Source organism: Ornithorhynchus anatinus, unplaced genomic scaffold, assembly GCF_004115215.2.
Source record: "Ornithorhynchus anatinus isolate Pmale09 unplaced genomic scaffold, mOrnAna1.pri.v4 scaffold_264_arrow_ctg1, whole genome shotgun sequence".
Taxonomy (NCBI): domain Eukaryota; kingdom Metazoa; phylum Chordata; class Mammalia; order Monotremata; family Ornithorhynchidae; genus Ornithorhynchus; species Ornithorhynchus anatinus.
The window spans coordinates 146,867-164,338 of NW_024396743.1; the positions used below are offsets into that span (position 1 = coordinate 146,867).

The window sequence follows — 17,472 nt, forward strand, 5'->3', positions numbered from 1 at the left end:
CACTGCCTGGGGTCAGGGGATGGCCCTGGGCAGAGGCCCGGTCAGGTGGGGACTCTGGGGACTCCCCTTCGGTGGGGAAATGGCTGAGGCACCAAGTAGGCACCTGGGTCTGGGCTGGACCCTGACCGCTTCGGTCCCTGATCCCCGACCATCACTGACCCGGGCCGGACGCTGACCAGAGAAGTGACCTGGCCGGGCCCTTCTGCAGCTGAGCCCATTAACACAGGCAGCTCCCTCCCACTCCTCCCTCCCCAGCCCCCTCGCCCGTGCCCGACTGCCCTTCGGAGACCCCCGTGGGAGGCAGAAATGCTTGCTGCTTCTCAGCGGGTGACATTTGCTCAGGACTCAGCAGCCGCTTTCTGCTGACGGAGCCGGGGGCCAGTGGGAAGGGGCAGGAGCCCGGTGTTTGGTTTGGAAAGTTCATGTAAATGTCCCGTCTAATCCCCAGGCTGGAGGGGCACGGGTTGGGGGTGGGGCTGGGGGGCCGAGGCTAGTCACATCGGAACGTTGAGCTCGAGAGCAGATGAACCAGGTGAGGCTGAGCCCGCATCTCCCCGGACCGGCAGCGTCAGGCAGCGGGGACGACTCAGTTTGGGGCCAGCTGACACACACGGTGATGAAGAGCTACATGCTGTCCCAGGATCTTTCAGTGTCCCGAGAACATACAGTGTCCCAGAAATGAGTACATGGACCGTCACAAGGTGACAACTACATGGGTATATTCAGTGTCACACAGCGCACAGCTTGTCTCACAAACAGTTATCATCCACACTCCTATCCGTGGCAGGTGTTGGGGACTCGGCAATCTGGCCTAATGGATGGATCACAGGCCCTCCTACCACACCTCGCTTCCCTCCTTCTACAACCCATCCCGCACAGTTAGCTCTTCTGGCGCTGACCTTCTCACTGTGCCTCGGTCTCACCTGTCTTGCCGCTGACCCCTGGCCCACGTCCTGTCTCTGGCCTGGAACTCCCTCCCTCCTCAAATCCGACAGATAATTAGCCTCCCTCCTTTCAAAGCCTCAGTGAAAGCACATCTCCTTCAAGAGGCCTTCCCAGACTTCGCCGCCCTTTCCTCTTCTCCCACTCCCTTCTGTGTCGCCCTGACTCGCTCTCTTTGTTCTCCCACCCTCCCGGCCCCACTGCACTTAGGTACGTGTCTGTAATTTATGTATTTGTATTGATGTATGTCTCTCCCCCTCTGGACTGTTAGCTCATTGCGGGGAGGGAATGCATTTGTTTGTTATTGCACTGTACATTCCCAAGCACTTAGTACAGGGTTCTGCACACAGCGCTCAATAAATATGATCGAGTGAATGAATGAATGAGAACCTGAGTTCTAGTCCCTGCTCGGTCACTTGTCTTCTGTGTGACCTTGGGCAAGTCACTTCACTTCTTTGTGCCTTAGTTCTGTCAACTGTAAAATTGGGATTAAGATTATGAGCCCCATGTGGGACATGGACTGTATCCAACCTAATTAACTTGTATCTACCCCAGGGCTTAGTACAGTGCCTGACACATAATAAGCACGTAACAAATTCCTTTAACAACCATTAATAACACATGGAAGGGGTGAAGCAGAGTCCGGAGCCTGGGGAGACCTAAGGAGCTGGGAAGCCAGGAGTTTCTGGGTCTGATTTGAGGGCTCCGGGCCCCGGAGTCTCTAGCCTGCCCTCGGAGGGGCATGGCCTCGGGGCTCCCAGGAGCAACTGGCCAGAGCCAGGGCAAACGCTCAATGCTTCCAGCATCAGGTCGGGGTCGTCCCAACAGCAGTACCCACTGCTGGTGATTAAGACTGGGCTTATCCAACATGGACTGGCAAGAACCCAGAATTTGACCCCAGTCCCAAATCTGTCCCATCGTAACCTGGAGGGGACCTCCTTGACAAGGAAACACCCTGACCACATGGCAATGGGGCAGAGGCCAGTTACTGGCCTCTTGGCCTAAGGGCCCAGGCAAGGGGGGATAAACACAAAGTCCCTGGACCAAGTCAGTGTCCCAGGAACAACACTAGGCTGACCTCAACACAGACATACTGCATACAAGCATAACGTACATAAGCATCCGTTTGATGACTTGTACTCTGTAAATATCACTGATTGACTGACTCCACAGGTTGGAGTCAATCGACTGATTAATTCCTCAGGTTAAACACATTTTCCTGCCTGTCTCCCTTGTGGGAGTGTAAGCTCTTCGTGGGCAGGAAATGTGTGGCCTTCTTGTTTTGTACTTCCTAGGCACTTTTACCAATTCTCCCCCTCCTCTTCCTTCTCCTTCTCCTTCTCCTCCTCCTCCTCCTCCTCCGTTGAGATGTGGGGTGACAGCAGACCAACAGCACTCCTCCCTGTCCTCCCTGACACAAAGCGCCTGATGTTTACTGCCCACCCTCTGACAAGCCAATAGTTGCTGTGATCTATCAACTTGTTGGACCACATGGAACTCCAGGGAATGTGAGCACATTTGGAATTTGGCAAGAATTCAAGTCTCGTTGCAAAGGCAGTCGGGAACTGGGCTATAAATAAGTCCCGTTAGACAGCTCCCTCTTGAATAAGTGTCAAGAGATCTCTGGTTGGCTCCTTCGAAAGGCTATTGATTTACCATTCACAGTCGCTCCATGCTGCCCTCCCCCAGTGGCCGGACTTGGGATCAAATAGGAGTCAGGTGAGAGGCACTTCCATGACCTACTTGGCCAGGGACAGGCTGGGTGGGCCTGGGTCATCAGCCCACAAGGAACAGCAGCTCCAGGGCCAGATCCAGCTCAGAAAGATGTCTTGCGAGCAGGGAGGGGGCAGGTCCTCCCAGCTGAGTTGCAGGGGGTGGACCGCGAGCCAATGGGATGCCGGGGGGCATCTCCCCCTCCCCTCCTCGTCACCCCTTTGCTCTACCTGCCCTCCCCACCCCACAGCACTTGTGTATATATGTACATATCTATAATTCTATTTATAGTAATGGCTATTTACTAGTTTTGATGTGTATTCATCTATAATTCTATTTATTTATTGATGCTTTTGATACCTGTTTACTTGTTTTGATGCCTGTCTCCCCCCTTCTAGACTGTAAGCCCATTGTAGGCAGGGATTATCTCTCTTTATTGCTGAACAGTACTTTCCTAGCGCTTGACACAGTGCTCTGCACACAGTAAGTGCTCAGTAAATATGACTGAATGAATAAATGAATGAATGGGGCAGTGGGAGGTCCCAACCTCATGGGCTGTCCAACAGGACACAATGGCCAGTCAGTCAGTCAGCCAGTCATATTTACTGAGGGCTTACTGTGTGCAGAACACTGAACTAAGTGCTTGAGAGAGTGCAATATAACAGACAAATTCCCTGTCCATAACAAGCTTACAGTCTAGAGGGGGAAGATTACAGTCTAGAGTGGAAGAAGAATGGAAGAAATGGCTGTACGCCATCATTCCACAGCAGAGGGCTCATGGGGCGTGACCTGACCCCCATGGTTTGGGGCAACTGCTCCCACCGGGAGGGCTTGTCCCGCCAGCCGTCGGCCCCTACCCGAACCACCCCAACCTCCTACCGATCCCCAGCCTCAGAGCCTCCTCCTTCCCTTCCTGGCTCTAGGGACAAGCCTGCCCACAGCCATCCTGGCCCGCAGTGGCTAGTGCAGCTGGCACAACAACTCCCCAGCACCCACCCTCGGCCATTTGCAAACTCTCAATTTAAGCCAGCAACTGACTGTGGCTGATAGGTGGGCTGATTCTCCCCGCCAAACCCACACCCCGCTGCTCAAACCCCTGAAGAATGGCTTAGGCTAGGGGGAGTTAAACTCGTTTTCAGGAGAGGAAAATATTTTAATTCATATTTTACTGCCTTTTTGCCCCTGAATGGTCCAGGAACACCTGTACGCAGATTTTCGGGCAATGTGAAAATGCTTCCCGGGTCTCCTGCCGTGAAATTCAATCGCTCTGTGAAATCCTCCACACGATGGAAACGCTAACTCTGAACTGGAGGGAAGAATCAGCGCAGGCAAACTCCATCTGAATGGAGCTTGGGAGAGGAATAATCACACTAAGCCTCTAAAATCAATTCTCAGAAACCTGATCGATTCAGAAAGGTAGAGAACGGCGGTGAGCCCCAAAAGACCGAGCGCTCAACGCAGAAAGTGCTGGGGCTGTCGCTCACGCTTGTATGTGCTTGTGCCCTCCCTCCTCCCTTCCCTCCTTCCCTCCCTCTCTCCCTGGAGATACTAATCCCAGAACCCCCAAATCAGATGGCAGCTCTCTTTGGACTGACTGGTGTTCAACCCTGCTGCCTGAAACCAATCCCACTTCCCCCATCTCCACTTTAGCGTTCAGAAAAGGTTAGTTGTGAATGCCAAGATAAACCACAGATAAACCACTCCTCTGGAAACACCCTCACCAACCCCAGCAGGGGAGGGCGACTGCCAAGGATTTTGGTAATGCCACTGTGGATTCACTTCACAGCTGTGGGTGGCGACCAGGAACCTTGAATGGGCAGCGAGACCCACGGGGAGGGTGGATGGAGGGAGCGGCGGTGTCACAAGCCCAGAAACAGGAATGACGATTTCTCTCCAAGACCAAATCCCATCGCTGTGCTGACCTCACCACCAATCAGAATCAACGATAGTTCCTTCCTGCTGATGACCGGTCGTGAGCTACCACAGCTGAAATGTGCAACACCCTAAGGTTGGTGGAGACATGGCTACTTGACCACTAACAGAGGTTCCTTCTCCAGAAGAGAGAGAAAGAAAGATGTATGTAAGAGGACAATATTTGGAACCCAAGGCACAGAGCCCAGCATACAGCAATTCTGGTTTTGTTGGAAGGCAGCACAGTCTGCTGGTTGCAGGGTGTCAGGACAAAGTGATGGAAAGATGGAGGGCGGTGGGATGAAGGATAGAGAGTGGCGGGTGGGTAGTGCTTTTAAAGCCCTTTTCCATTACTGCCTCGAGTGAAAGAAGACTGCACGGCAGGCATTTCAACGGGCTCTTTCTCCCTCCACATTCGACAGAAAGACGCAAGCAAGAGCAAGCTGGGAGCAACAGCCGTGGGGGCTGCGATTTACAGCCGGCTTTGGGCTGGCCCCCGGCCAGGGCCCTCAGCAATGATAATCCTCCTGGGCAGCTGCCGGGGCCCGACTGCAAAGGGGATGCGGCAGTGGTGCCCGGGCTCGGTGGAGGAAGGGGGGTCCGGTCCCCAGCTGGGCCTGAGAGCGGAACCCGACCCCACCGGCCACGCGTTCCCCTGCGTCGGCCTCACTCACGTGCCCGGGATGGATCTCGCCACCGGAATCACCCCCCTCTGCGTGCAGTACTGCAAGGAAGCAGTGTGGCCTAATAGAAAGAGCACGGGCCTCAAAGTCAGAGGGAGCCTGACTCAATTTCCTGGAGATGCTGAGGGGACAGGGGAAATAAGTAGACTTTCTGGGAAGGAGTGTCACTCTCAGATGCTTTAGGAGATGAGTCGGGGAAAGGAGCGACCCGAGAGTGAGCGGTTGAAGATGGCACACTGTGGGTGGAGAACTTGTCTACCAACTCCGTTGTACTGTACTCTCCCAAGTGCTTACTACAGTGCACTGCAAACAGTAAGCACTCAGTAAATACCACTGATTGATTTATTGATAAAGACCTTCTGAAACTACCGTTTAGCAGGGACACAGCGGCCACAAGTAGGGGGCTGGCGAGGGTAGCCAGAGCCTCGGGCCGAAGGGACAACAGTCCACTGGACCATAAGATCCTTATGGGCAGGGATCATGCCTACCATCTCTTGTACGGTTTTCTCCCAAGTGCTTAGTTCAGTGTTACGCTCACAGTATGGTGCTCAATAAATATCTCTTATTGATTGACAATCTTTACTCCGGGGAATAGCCAGAGGGTGAGAAGCGCTCTTGCTCATTTCAGTTGCCCAAAGTTCCAAGTGTGTGATTTGAACTTGGAAGAAAGGCCACCTCCAACCCTCTCTCCTACCGTACTTGCCAACGAGCGTGGGAGTCGGCAGCACGGGCTGCGGCAACTCACCCTGGGCCTCTCGTCTTGAAGCCGGAGCCCGCTCAATCCCCGCTACTTATCGTGCGGACAACCTGGGAGCCTGGCTCAATTTCCTGGAGATACCGAGGGGATGGCGGAGATAAGTAGATTATTGGGGAAGGAGTCACACTCTCAGATGCCTCGAGAGATGATTAAACCCTGGGAAATTCATACTGCAAATCCTCAGGCCCGGTGGTGCACATTCATGACCGGCTTCGGGATAATCTGCAATCTAGACGCTTCTTTGGAGCAATAGATACCCCTCTTCCAGTGAATTTTCATTTCCCCATTCAAAGAGAAGCTACTTCAGCTTTGATGAGAGAAGCCTCCCTCCCCCACCCCCACCCGCCCCAATGCAGTGGGGCAGTGGAAGGAGGAAGGGCAAGCTGCTTGATTCTTCATTCCAGAATCTGGTTGTGCCATCGCCTGAGGCTCCCACACACACGCACTCCTGCTGCCTCACAAAAACTGAGACGTATTTCTAGCAGGAAAACGTGGCCTCTCCGGCTGCCCTTCGTTAACCGCTGCGTACACGGTCTGTCCGGCCCTGGTTACGAACCTTCCCTTCTACTGAGGCCAGGGCAGGGGGACTATGGAGTCTTCACCATCCCCCCACCCCCACTGCCGTCTCTGGGATGAAGACCCAGGCTCCCAGGGAGCCCCGGGAATGGGGGCTTGTGGGAACATTGAGATCGTGAGGAAGGTCAGCCTGCCGTAAGCAGACAGGAGCCGGGCTCTTCCCTCCAGAGGGAACGGACAGCAGACTCGTTGTCGAGGAACCAGATTCTCTGTTGAAGGAACCCTGCCCCTGCTTATCCAATGGGTGTTGGTCACCAGTCTCTCCCTTGGAACCGGGAACCCCTGAGGGCCACGGGCCGGTCTGAAGTTTCAGCAGGGCTTTGCCCAGATTGAGTATTTAACAAACGATACAAAGAACAACAAATGATGGGGTGGCCATCCATCAGCCTGGAGACAACCAGCAGGGAAAAACCAGACCCTGTGGGTGATGTCGTCCGGAGACTGCAGACCAAAACAATCGCACATACATATATGTAGGATGAGGCAGACTGGTCACTTTCCTGGCTTGTAGGGCTGAAAACTGAGACTGATCACGACCCCAGCCACTAACCCAAGCCTGGCCCCAACCTACCTTGGGCCAGATGTGAAGCAGGGTGGGAAGGAGGGAAAGAGAGGATGAGAAGGACAGAAGGATGGAAAAAAGTGTGGAAGCAGGAAACTCAAACTCAAACCCAAGGTGTTCAGGTTGGCCAGGAAGAAGGTAACTTTGATGTCTGTCAAATGGCAGACAGGAGGACGGGGATTGCGGAAAACGTCCCACCAGGTCCCGGAGCGCAGTCTGCCGACAGGAGATGCTCCCCCAGCTCCCGCTCGCGAGCCCTCTGCGCTCCTCTGGGCAGAACAAGGGATCGCCTCGTAGTCTCCCTTGGAAATTACCAGGCCACTGGGCCTTACGGGTGTGGGCCCAAAGAGGGTGGGCCCAGGAGATGGGGGTGGGCCCAAGAGAAGGAAGTAGTGTGGAAGTTGGGGAGGGGGACAAGGCTGGAAGCCAGGCACCGAACACCCATGAAAGAATAGGTAGAAACCCCGTCTGCCCTAGGTGTCTGACCACCTACCTATTCCAAGACCCCCCCCCCAAGGCAGGAGAACCCGGTAGGCTCCTCCGCCTCCATCAGCCGCCAGGCACTCGCATTCCCAGCCCCTGGTCTACGAGAAACTCGGAGCACCATCACGGCAAGGTAAGGGTGCTGTCCGCAGCACGGGCACCCCGGGAACAACATCGACAGCCCCCAGCCGGGCCCAACTTGTACATACTCTGTCGCCAGTTTGGCAACACGACACAAAGGCGGCGTGGCGTATAGATGCTCTTGGGCCCGAGCTGCTATTCAGCAGGGCTGGGGCTCTGCACAGGCTAGGCCCGGGGACAAAGCGGCAGGTTTCTTAATTAAGCCCAAGTGAAAGACGGATCCCGTTCACATCTCCCGAGTACCTTCCCTCGCAACTTCAAACGCTCGGCACTGCCCTCCAAGTGCCCCAGAGCCCACTGGCGGTCTGTCCCTTTCTAAACAGAGCACCCTCCCGGCCCCCGCCCGGCCCCTCTCACTGCACCGGCCCGGCCCCCGTGGTGCCGGGCAGGCCTCCGATTTAGAAGAAGGGAAACAAAGGGACTTGTTGTGTGTCAGAGAAGCTCTTCAGCAGGTTGGCCCTGCATTCTCCCTTCTCCAAAGCAGGCCGGTGTCTGGAGAGGTCTTTCGCAGGTTTGGCCTCATTAACATTTCCAGGAGGGTGGATCAGAGGACATATTGAAAAATATCCAAATCGGGGCTGGTATGGGGGAGTCAAATGCTGGATTCAGAGCACGCCCCACACCCTCTCGGAGGACCAGGGTGTCCCCTCTCGAGGCCCTGAGAAAACTCTAACCATTTTCCGGGCCTCTCTCAGGTCTCCCTCTGCTGGCCTTTCCTGAGCTGGGGCTTTGCTGGGAAAACTCTCCCTGGCAGAGCACTGTAATGGACAGAGGCCCGAAATCAGCAGAGGTTTCATTCCCACCTTGGACCCTTGGGAGGCAGCCTGACTGCCGGGAGCTGGTGCTGACTTGTCCCTTCTCTCCTACATCCCAGCCCGCACACTCCGCAACTCTGGTGCTAACCTTCTCCCTGGACCTCATTCTCACCCGTCCCCCCGTCGACCCCTGCCCCACGTCCCACCTCTGGCCTGGAGAGCCCTCCATCCTCAAATCCGCCAATCACTCTTCCCTCCTTCAAAGCTCTACTGAAGGCTCAACTCCTCCAAGAGGCCTTCCCAGACCAGGACCCCCTTTTCCTCAGCTTCCCCTCCCCTCTGCATCGCCCTGACTGGCTCCCTTTGCTCTACCCCCTTTGCCTGCCCCACAGCACTTGTGTATATATGTACATATCTATAATTCTACTAATTTATACTGTTGCTTGTTTACTTGTTTTGATGTCTGTCTCCCCACTTCTAGACTGTAAGCTCAGTGTGGGCAGGGACTGTCTCTCTGTATGGCTGAACTGTACTTTCCAAGTGCTTAGAACAGTGCTCTGCACACGGTAAACGCTCAAAAAATACGAATGAATGAATGAATGAATGAACGAACGAACGAACGAACCGGCCCCGGTCCACCAGAAGCCGGTCTCAAGACACCAGAAGGCGACCCTGACCCCCAGAAGTCAGTTTTGAGCGCCTAAAGCAGGCCTTGGGCATCAGAAGCCTGCTCTTACTGGCCCTGGCTGGGAAGGTGCAGACCCTGACTACCAGGAACCAGAGAGGCTGCTGCTCGCCGAGGTCATCGAGAACGTCGGCCGGGCGGGCCCACCGGGACTGTGGGATGCCGGCTGGGCGGCGAACAGAAGAAAGAAAGCGACTCCCTGATGCGGAACTGCCACGGGCTCTTATTGTTCCTTCTCTGTGCTGTGCTCCTACGCTATTTTATCGTTTCAGTCTCTGCTTGTGTGTCCGCTGCCCGGTCCCCGTCCACCATTCTTAGACTGTGAGCCCCTGGGTGGGCCACGGGCCAGGGCTAATCTTCCCTCCATCGAACCGTCCCCGGGGCTGGATCCCTTACCGTGCCCACGGCAGGTGCTGAGCCAAAAGTGACGGGTGGGGACTGGGAAGGAGCCCAGGGTCCCAGGCCTCAGGTCAGCAGATTATCTGTCTGGTTTGAATCTGACCCGAGGGCAGTGGTCTGAGCAGCCCGGGCCAGAGGGGGCTGCAAGAGAGACACTGGGTGGACAGGTGAGTCGGTGCCCAGCGGACAGCGGCAGCCCACGCTTGTCAGGTGAGGCCATCGGGAGACCCGGGGACAAGAGGCCAGCACAGAGCGTCGCCTTCCCTACGGCGATACCACCACCGGAGCCGCTCGGAGGACGAGGCCCACACACCTTACCTGACCTGCCTGTAAAAGCATCACCTGCCATGGCTGTCCCGTGCCCGCCCCCCCCGGCCCCCGCCCCCCACTCTCCCCCGCCCCTCCTCCCACCACGACCGGCCTTTCCGCCATTCCTCCCCTTCTCATTAGGAGTCCCCAGCAACGCCGGGCAGACAAAGACCCTGGAAACAAAGTGCACGAAAAAGAGAAAAACTAGAGAACAAGGAGAGCGCGCCGGCCGGGGAAGGCCTCATTCCCTGAGCTCTAGAATCCATTAACGGCCAAAGCCGCCGGGCCGGGCTGGGCACGCGGGGGGCCGACAATGCCGGTAGTGACTCTGAGTCTGGGATCTTCAAATAAACGCTCCCCTGGCTGTCATGGCCACCGGGCCCGAGGCCCACAGCGATATTAGCCGACCTTCTTTCGCCCGTCTCTTCAGACTTGGTGGCTGGACCTCTGTTTGCCTGTTACTAGGATTTCTGGCTAAAAAATGCAGCGCTTCCTCGGCCAGACAAGAGCCAGTTGATTAGGTAAATAAGCCAGGCCTTCAGCAATCCTCTCTGCTTCATAATGAGATTGGGAAGGTCTGGGAGTGAGGGGGCAGGGAGACAGGGGGCCGGGGGGTGGGGGTGGGGGGGATGAGGGACAGGACAGCAGAGGAACAGGAAGGTGGGGGGCAGGGAGGCAGACCACCATGGGGTGGAGGGTGGGGGAGCAGGAGACTTGGCCTATGGGCTGGTCGAACAGCAGTGGGGGCATCTCTTGCTGCCTCCGCTTCCTGACAGTCAGAAAGAGGGCCTATTTGGCATCGGTGGCCTGGAAGGGGAGGTTGGGTCTCTGAAGCCTACACTTCTGAGGGTGAGGAACTCCCAGGTCTGCAGATGGTCCAGTTCAGGACTCTCTGTCCGAGGCCCAGCTCCAGGAGAGCAGATGTAGGTGGAGCAGAGACCCCTCACCTCTTGCTCCTCCACCCTCTGAAACTTGGCCAATCAGTCCTCTACCTGGTGTGGGTGCCGCTCCCAGCCACTCGGGGAGCGATGGCATGGCTCAGCTTGGATCCCCCAGCCCCCCACTGCTCGTCACTCGGTTCGTTGCCGCCATCCCGTTCTCCCAGTTCCTTCTTCCTGACACCCCACCTCTCTTCCCTTCTCCTGTTCTGACTGCAAAATCCCATCTGAACCAAGAGTGTTTAAAAAGTGTCATTTCAAAGTCCCCTGTAAGGAAACCGAACAAATGGGGTTCAACGGTGTCTGCCGGGTCCTTTGGAGGCTCTAACGGAGCAGGGCCTGCAGGGAAGGGGACCACCAGTAGGGCCAGATGGATTGCATGCCTGCTTAGAGAAGGGGGCCCCAGTGGGTAGGGTAAGCCCACGCTGGGGGGCGTTCTCAGACCCCCGGCCCCTCCACCTGCCTCGCACCAGGCTCAGAGTGGGAAGGGGACACAGGCGACCTCTTACATCGCCACGGGGCTGGGGTGGCCTGAAGCAGCTGCTCTCTGTCCTCTGACACTGGGCCGACGGGCCAGGAGCCTCCTGCCTCTGTCCCTCCGGGCCTAGATGCCTATCACCTGACCACCGTGGAAATGTCTGCATGCTTATTAGGTGCCAAGTATAGTGCTGAGCGCTGAATGCCGGGCACCGCAGGGCATCCGAGATAATCTACCACTCACGGCACCGATCCCCAACAACATAAGCCTCCGGTCTAAGTGGTAGGAAAAGCAGATCGCCAATTTACGGATGAGGAAACTGAGACTCAGAGAGAATAGGGGATTCGCCTATGGCCACCCAGCATGTAAGTGGGGGAGTCGGGGTCAGAACCTGGGTCCTTGACTGCCCATCCCCTGCTCTCCCCACTAGTCCACACTGCCACCCGACCTGGGCCGTTGTGTTAAAGGCTCCAGATCCCGCTCTCCTCCTTCCTTAGTTCCTCCAGGCACAGCTAGGTCTGCTGTGGGTTTGCCACACCACCTCAAATACTGCACATGCACCAAAAGATCTACTCTGCTGCCTGCAAGCCGCCCCCTACCCCTACCCTAGCTGTCAAGGCACGAGGTGAGGTCTGAAGCAGGGGCTCAGGTGTGGACATTATGACACAAATGAGATCCCCAAGCTCCGATTCAGAAAATGGATCCGGGCTCATATGCTTGGAGCCACAAGGGCGAGCGTACGGTAGCTCTGACTTCCTTCGGAGGATGCTGCGCCATGGCTTGAACCAGGGAGACTGACAGCTGTGGGATGTAACCATGGAAACCAGACTGGAAGCTGTTGTCGTGGAAATGCAGCACAATTCCAAGGGTTTCTCTTTCCCTTCACTCCAACATAACCAACTGCTGGGGCCTCGTTGCGACTGGTGGCTTCCCCCTGCCTGGCACAATCGGGCCAGGGCTGGCAACAGCTGCTCAGGGCGGGCACTGCTCACTGCAGAAGGGCCTGGGAGAAGCTGGGTCTGTTTGCACAGCTGCATATGCAAATGTAATTAACGAACTGCAGCCCTCCTCCCGCTGCCCCATGCCGAGCTCCAGGCGTCCAGTCATTGTTCTTTACCCCTACGGTTGGCTGCTGCCCACTCCCCTCCCACAACCTTGTCAGGGAGTGGCTGGGGATGCTAGGTGGCACAGGCTGGGCCCATCTTGGGCTCTTCCTGTGCCAGCACCAAGCCCGGGGCTGGGCCCGGACCCCCTCCCCCACCCCACCGTCGGCCTTAGCCCTCAAGGGGCCAGAGACACAGCCTGAGCAGGCGGGGCGGATACAGACCAGGAAGATACTCGAGAGAGTGCTCTCATCTGGTCTGGCCCAAGGTCTGGGCCCTGATTCTGCTGCAATCGGGAATGTTGGAAGTTGCTGCAGAGGCCCATCAGGCCTGTGGGGCTGAAGATCCCAGGGCACATTTTGGGAGAGTAGTATTTACGAGTTCTTATGGCAAATCCGGAGCCCCACCTGGGGCTCCTGGCGCCCCAAACCCTTCGCCCATCACCCTGGGACTTGCGGTGACACCGGTGTCCCAGTCTCCGCCAGCCCCAGCGGAGGGCAAAGAGAAGGAGAAACGCAAGCCAGAAGTGGCTCAGGAGGGAGAGTTGGGGTCTGCAGCCTCTGTCTGCTGTAGGGGGCATCGGGGAGAGTAGGGAGCCAGCCCAGAGCTACCCTCTTGGCCCTCACTCACCGGAGATCCCTCGGCCAAGGGCAGCCCTCTGGCCTGACTCCCAGACCGGCCCTTTGCCATTTTCTAATGCCCAAGGTTGCAGGCGCTCCTTCCCACACCAGCTTCCTTCCCCCAGGCCAGGCTGCGTCTCGCTGACCCCCTGGACCGGGCCACGCCACGGCTTTAAACCCAGGACTCCACACGGTCCTGAGTGGTGTGCAGGAGGGGCCCAAAGGGCCCATACCTCCTCCTCCTCCCTAGAGGCCCCACCCAACCCAGGCATGAGGTGCTGCTTTGTCCTCTGCGGGTGCCCAAGACACAGGGCTGATATTTGGGCTTGAAAATGACCTCACTGTTGGAGAGACTGTAACCACGTCTGGTTTTTTCATCAGCTGAAAGCAGTCCAAATGTTGCTTTCTAGAAAGCACGCTGCTGCCTTGATTCTTGATCAGGAGCAGGAGTAGAAAACCAAGTCAAAGAGACTTGCAGGATTGGGACAGGGTGGGCTGCCAAGCTTCAAGCTTCAGACTACACTGCAGGTCTAGGAAGAGTCCACCTTTCCCTATGGCTACAGGCCCCAGACCCTCCACAGGCTGCCTGCCTGGCTCCCAGAGCAGTTCCAGTCTTCTCTAGGTTAATCCTTCAGGCACTGCACAGCGAGGAATCTGCTAAGTGGTTCATGGCCATCTGCATGTCTCATGCAAACAGCTCCAGAGCAGACCGAGCACAGAGCTGTTTCAGGACAAAGGTTTCAAGGACTCCGGCTCCGGGATGACGGCTTCAAGTGTGCCAGTTTCAAGGGTTCCAGCACTGGGATGACGACAGTTTCAATGACTCCGGGGCAGACCCAGTGTAGAGCAGCTCCAGAGCGGCAGTGTGGAGGGCTGCAGATGATACCCCCAGGCATCTGGACACGGAGTCATTCGCTCTTCCTGATTTCCAGCTTTCTTGTAGGGTCCTTGGGGATCACTGCTGGGTCAGTGCCTTGGACCCAGGATGGACCAGTATCGGGGCCCCAACTCTTCCCCTTGGCAATAGGGAACAGAATGGACCAAGGCCTCCCGGCTCCAAACCAGCTAGCTCCATTATGCAAAGTCACACTGGGGGCTGACGAGCATCTTGGGGATGCCGAAGGGGTCCAAGCCCAGGCTGATGATTGGGTTGCAGGGGCTTTCTAGACAACGACCCTGGTAGCCAGGGATCAGATGGAGCATGTTTAGCAGGCCGGAACGTTAGGCCTGGGGGGGGAAGGAGGCTCCTGGTGCAACCGGATCAACCCAAGGCAACCACATCTGCTCTTGCCACCCACGGCTCACCTGGCTGCGCTGGGCCCGGGGACATGTTAAGCTCATGAGGGCTTCGTGTCTACCAGCTGCAACGAGGGGTCAGGGAGGCAGGCTCCCGGGGAGGCTCCGGGGCTGGGGGAAGGGAGCTTCCCTCACCAGGCCCTCATTTCTCTTATTTGCCCTCCCTCCCGTACCAGCCCTCATTTCTCTTATTTGCCCTCCCTCGCGTACCACCTATGCCCTTGAATCCGACCCCTTTAAACATCTGTTATTCTCCACAACCCTTCCGTACATATCCCCGTTCTTTCCCACCACTGCTGTTAGTACTTGGTTTTAGTGTCTGTCACCCCCCCTTGACGGTTTGCTCCTTGTGGGCAGGGAACATGTTTACCGACTTCACTGAATTGTTCTCTCCCAAGTACTTAGGACATTGCTCGGAACTCAGGATGTGCCCAATAAATACCATCGACTGACTGACTGAGCTACAGACCTATGCACCACAGACCCATAGACGTGGCTGAGGGGACACACCAGTTGAACCTAGAGAGAAGCAGAACTTCTCAGGGCCCAGAGGTAGCGATCCCTCCAGGAATCCCTGTGAACCCCCCTCCACCTTTTCCTGAGAAATAGCCAGAATGGGGGTGTTGGGGAGGGAGAGAAAGAGAGGGAGAGGGAGAAGAGAGAGGTGAGCTGAATGTCACCCTGGGACACCATGTCCAGGTCCAACAGCCTCACCCCCAAACGGAGACCCACTCCACCTCTAAATGCCTCGCAGACGTCAGAGAAGATAAATGAAAAACGCTATCCATAATTTATCAAGGACCACAGCCAAAATAGCCGCAACTGAGAGCTACACGACATAGAGTCTGCTAACGAGAAGGGAGTGAGCTGCTAGAAATCATTACTCCCCAGACAGGCACGTAGGTGTCCTGGGTCCTAGGGTTAAACCTTCGATGGCCAGTCTGGCAGTCGGGAAATGAGGAAGGGATGATTGGTTGCCTGGATTTCTGCGTTTAACCCATTTCCCTTCTTCCTGAAAATATCACTGACCAACTGACCCTAAAGAGTGAAGACGTATTCATTAATTATGAAATTTCCTACGTGTCAGGCACTGTTTTTTAAATGACATTTGTTAAGTGCTTACTACGTGCCAGGAACGGTACTAAGTGTTGTGGTAGATACAAGCTAATGCGGATGAACACAGTCCATGTCCCACATGGGGATCACAGTCTTAACCCCCGCTTTACAGAAGAGGTAATTGAAGCACAGAGAAGTGAAGTGCCTTGCCCAGGGTCACCCTGCAGACAAGTGGCAGAGCTGGGATAAAAACCCAGGTCCTCTGACTCCGAGGTCCATGCTCTATTCACTAGGCCACGCCGTTTCTCTAAGCGCTGAGATGGATACAATCTAGATACAATCAAGTCGGATCACTGTCCTGTCCTGTCCCACATGGGGCTCGCAGCTTAAGTATTTTGACTTGTTAAAATATTCTGAGATCAAGAGTTCAAGTCAAGTAAAAAGTGAAAATATTGGCCCAACTCCTCTAGAAAGGGCTCTCGAGGACCACCAGGCCCCAAACCCTCAGGGTTTAGAGGGGTCTTCTGGTTCAGACCCCTGCCTCTAGGATAGATGGTTTTTGTAAAGCTTCCCCAGGGATGGAGGGTTGGCCAGATGCCCCAGGAGCCCCCTGCCCCACGGACGAGTTTGGCCACCCTGAGGGCTAAGTTTCTCCTTTAGTCCAACCACAATCCCCTCCCTCCCCCCACCCGCCGTAAAGTCAGCCCACTGCATGGTCAGACCTCAGTGGATGAGGAGAACTGCTGATGGGCATCCTTCCAGGCTAGAAGGCATGAATTCAGGGCCCCCCTCAGCTTTCTCTTCTCCAGGGTAAACACCCTCCACTAACCCCGCCCCCATCTTCCCTCCTGGATGGACCCCATTTCCCACTGCTCCAGACAGTCTTCTCTGGACCTTTACCAGGAGCTCCACACCTCCTTCATCTGGCCAAAGCTGGACATAAACAGTCCGCCCTATGGGGAGGGAAAGTTACTGCTTCCTGTGTGCCTCGATCCCAGGATTAGCTTCTTCACAACGGCTCTATACGACTGACTCATTTCGCAAAACTTTTCCTGCCCCACTGGGCTGGTTGCGTCACCTGCCCGGGGCCCCGAGGGAGGCAGAGTCATTCAGAGAGAGTGGTGGACAAGTTTCGGGCACAGCATCCCCGAAGGATTTTCTGATGATCAGCCTGGCCAGACCTGAATCAATTTGCTTCCTTTTTCCCACTGGGCTGACCCCTCCAGAAACAAATGCCCAGTGCAAGAAAGTTTCATGAGCACGTTCTCATGAAAATGAGATGGACAGACTGGCGGCAGTGCCGAGTCCTGTGGGCCACCGCTCGGCACCCCTCTCCGTGTCCCCCCCATGCCACTGGGTGCCTCCTCGGACCGCTGTACATTCCCAGCTGAGAGTGGCCAAGATCCACCATTCCCGGGCCTGGCCTTCCCGCTCACTCTCGCCTGGGCTGGTGACTGAACGCCCCCCCCGCCACCACACCCACACACTCACACACCCAGCGTACAGATGCACGTGCCCACAACCACTCCAGAAAATCATATCTCTGTCTACCTGCCCATTCACACACACCTGTCGAGATCCCCTCTGGCAGCTGAAGGCCGGAGACAGGGCAATAGGTCACAGGTCCCTGCAGTCAGGTGGCTCCTGATGATGGCGAGTATTGTGAACCCAAGGCCAGAAAGGCGCAACCGCTCCCCTAAGGGGCTAGGGCTGGGATCAGGCCAAGCTGACAGGCTGTTGGGCACAGCGACCCTGAGAGGCCGAGGTAGTCGAAGGTGTGGAAACCTGTTGGCCCGGCTACAGACACTGGGATAGGGCATTCTTCGGGGCTCCCCCTGAAAAATTCTTGCAAAAATACCAACTGCCTGGTGAACTCGAAAGGCCTTCTTGGTCATGCCGCCATCTCTTACCACACGAGGTCGACTTCTTGTCCACCATCTTCACCCGCCTGGCCTGATTGCGCAGTTTCTCATCTGTGTTCTCCACTAGGTTGGCGAGGTCATCGATGATCTCTAGAAGAGGAGCAGAACGCCTCATCAGGACCCAGGCCGGGACTGGGGTGCCC

At 56.2% G+C, this 17,472-nt stretch overlaps 1 protein-coding gene across 1 annotated transcript in view; it reads right to left on the reverse strand.

Annotated features, from left to right (window-relative positions):
• STX8 (syntaxin 8) overlaps positions 1 to 17,472 on the reverse strand; it is a 53,438-nt gene that overhangs the window by 1,000 nt on the left and 34,966 nt on the right. Inside the window, exon 7 of the mRNA XM_029057084.2 lies at positions 17,318 to 17,419. Coding sequence (XP_028912917.1) covers positions 17,318 to 17,419 — 102 coding nt within the window. The remainder of the gene's footprint in view (positions 1 to 17,317; positions 17,420 to 17,472) is intronic.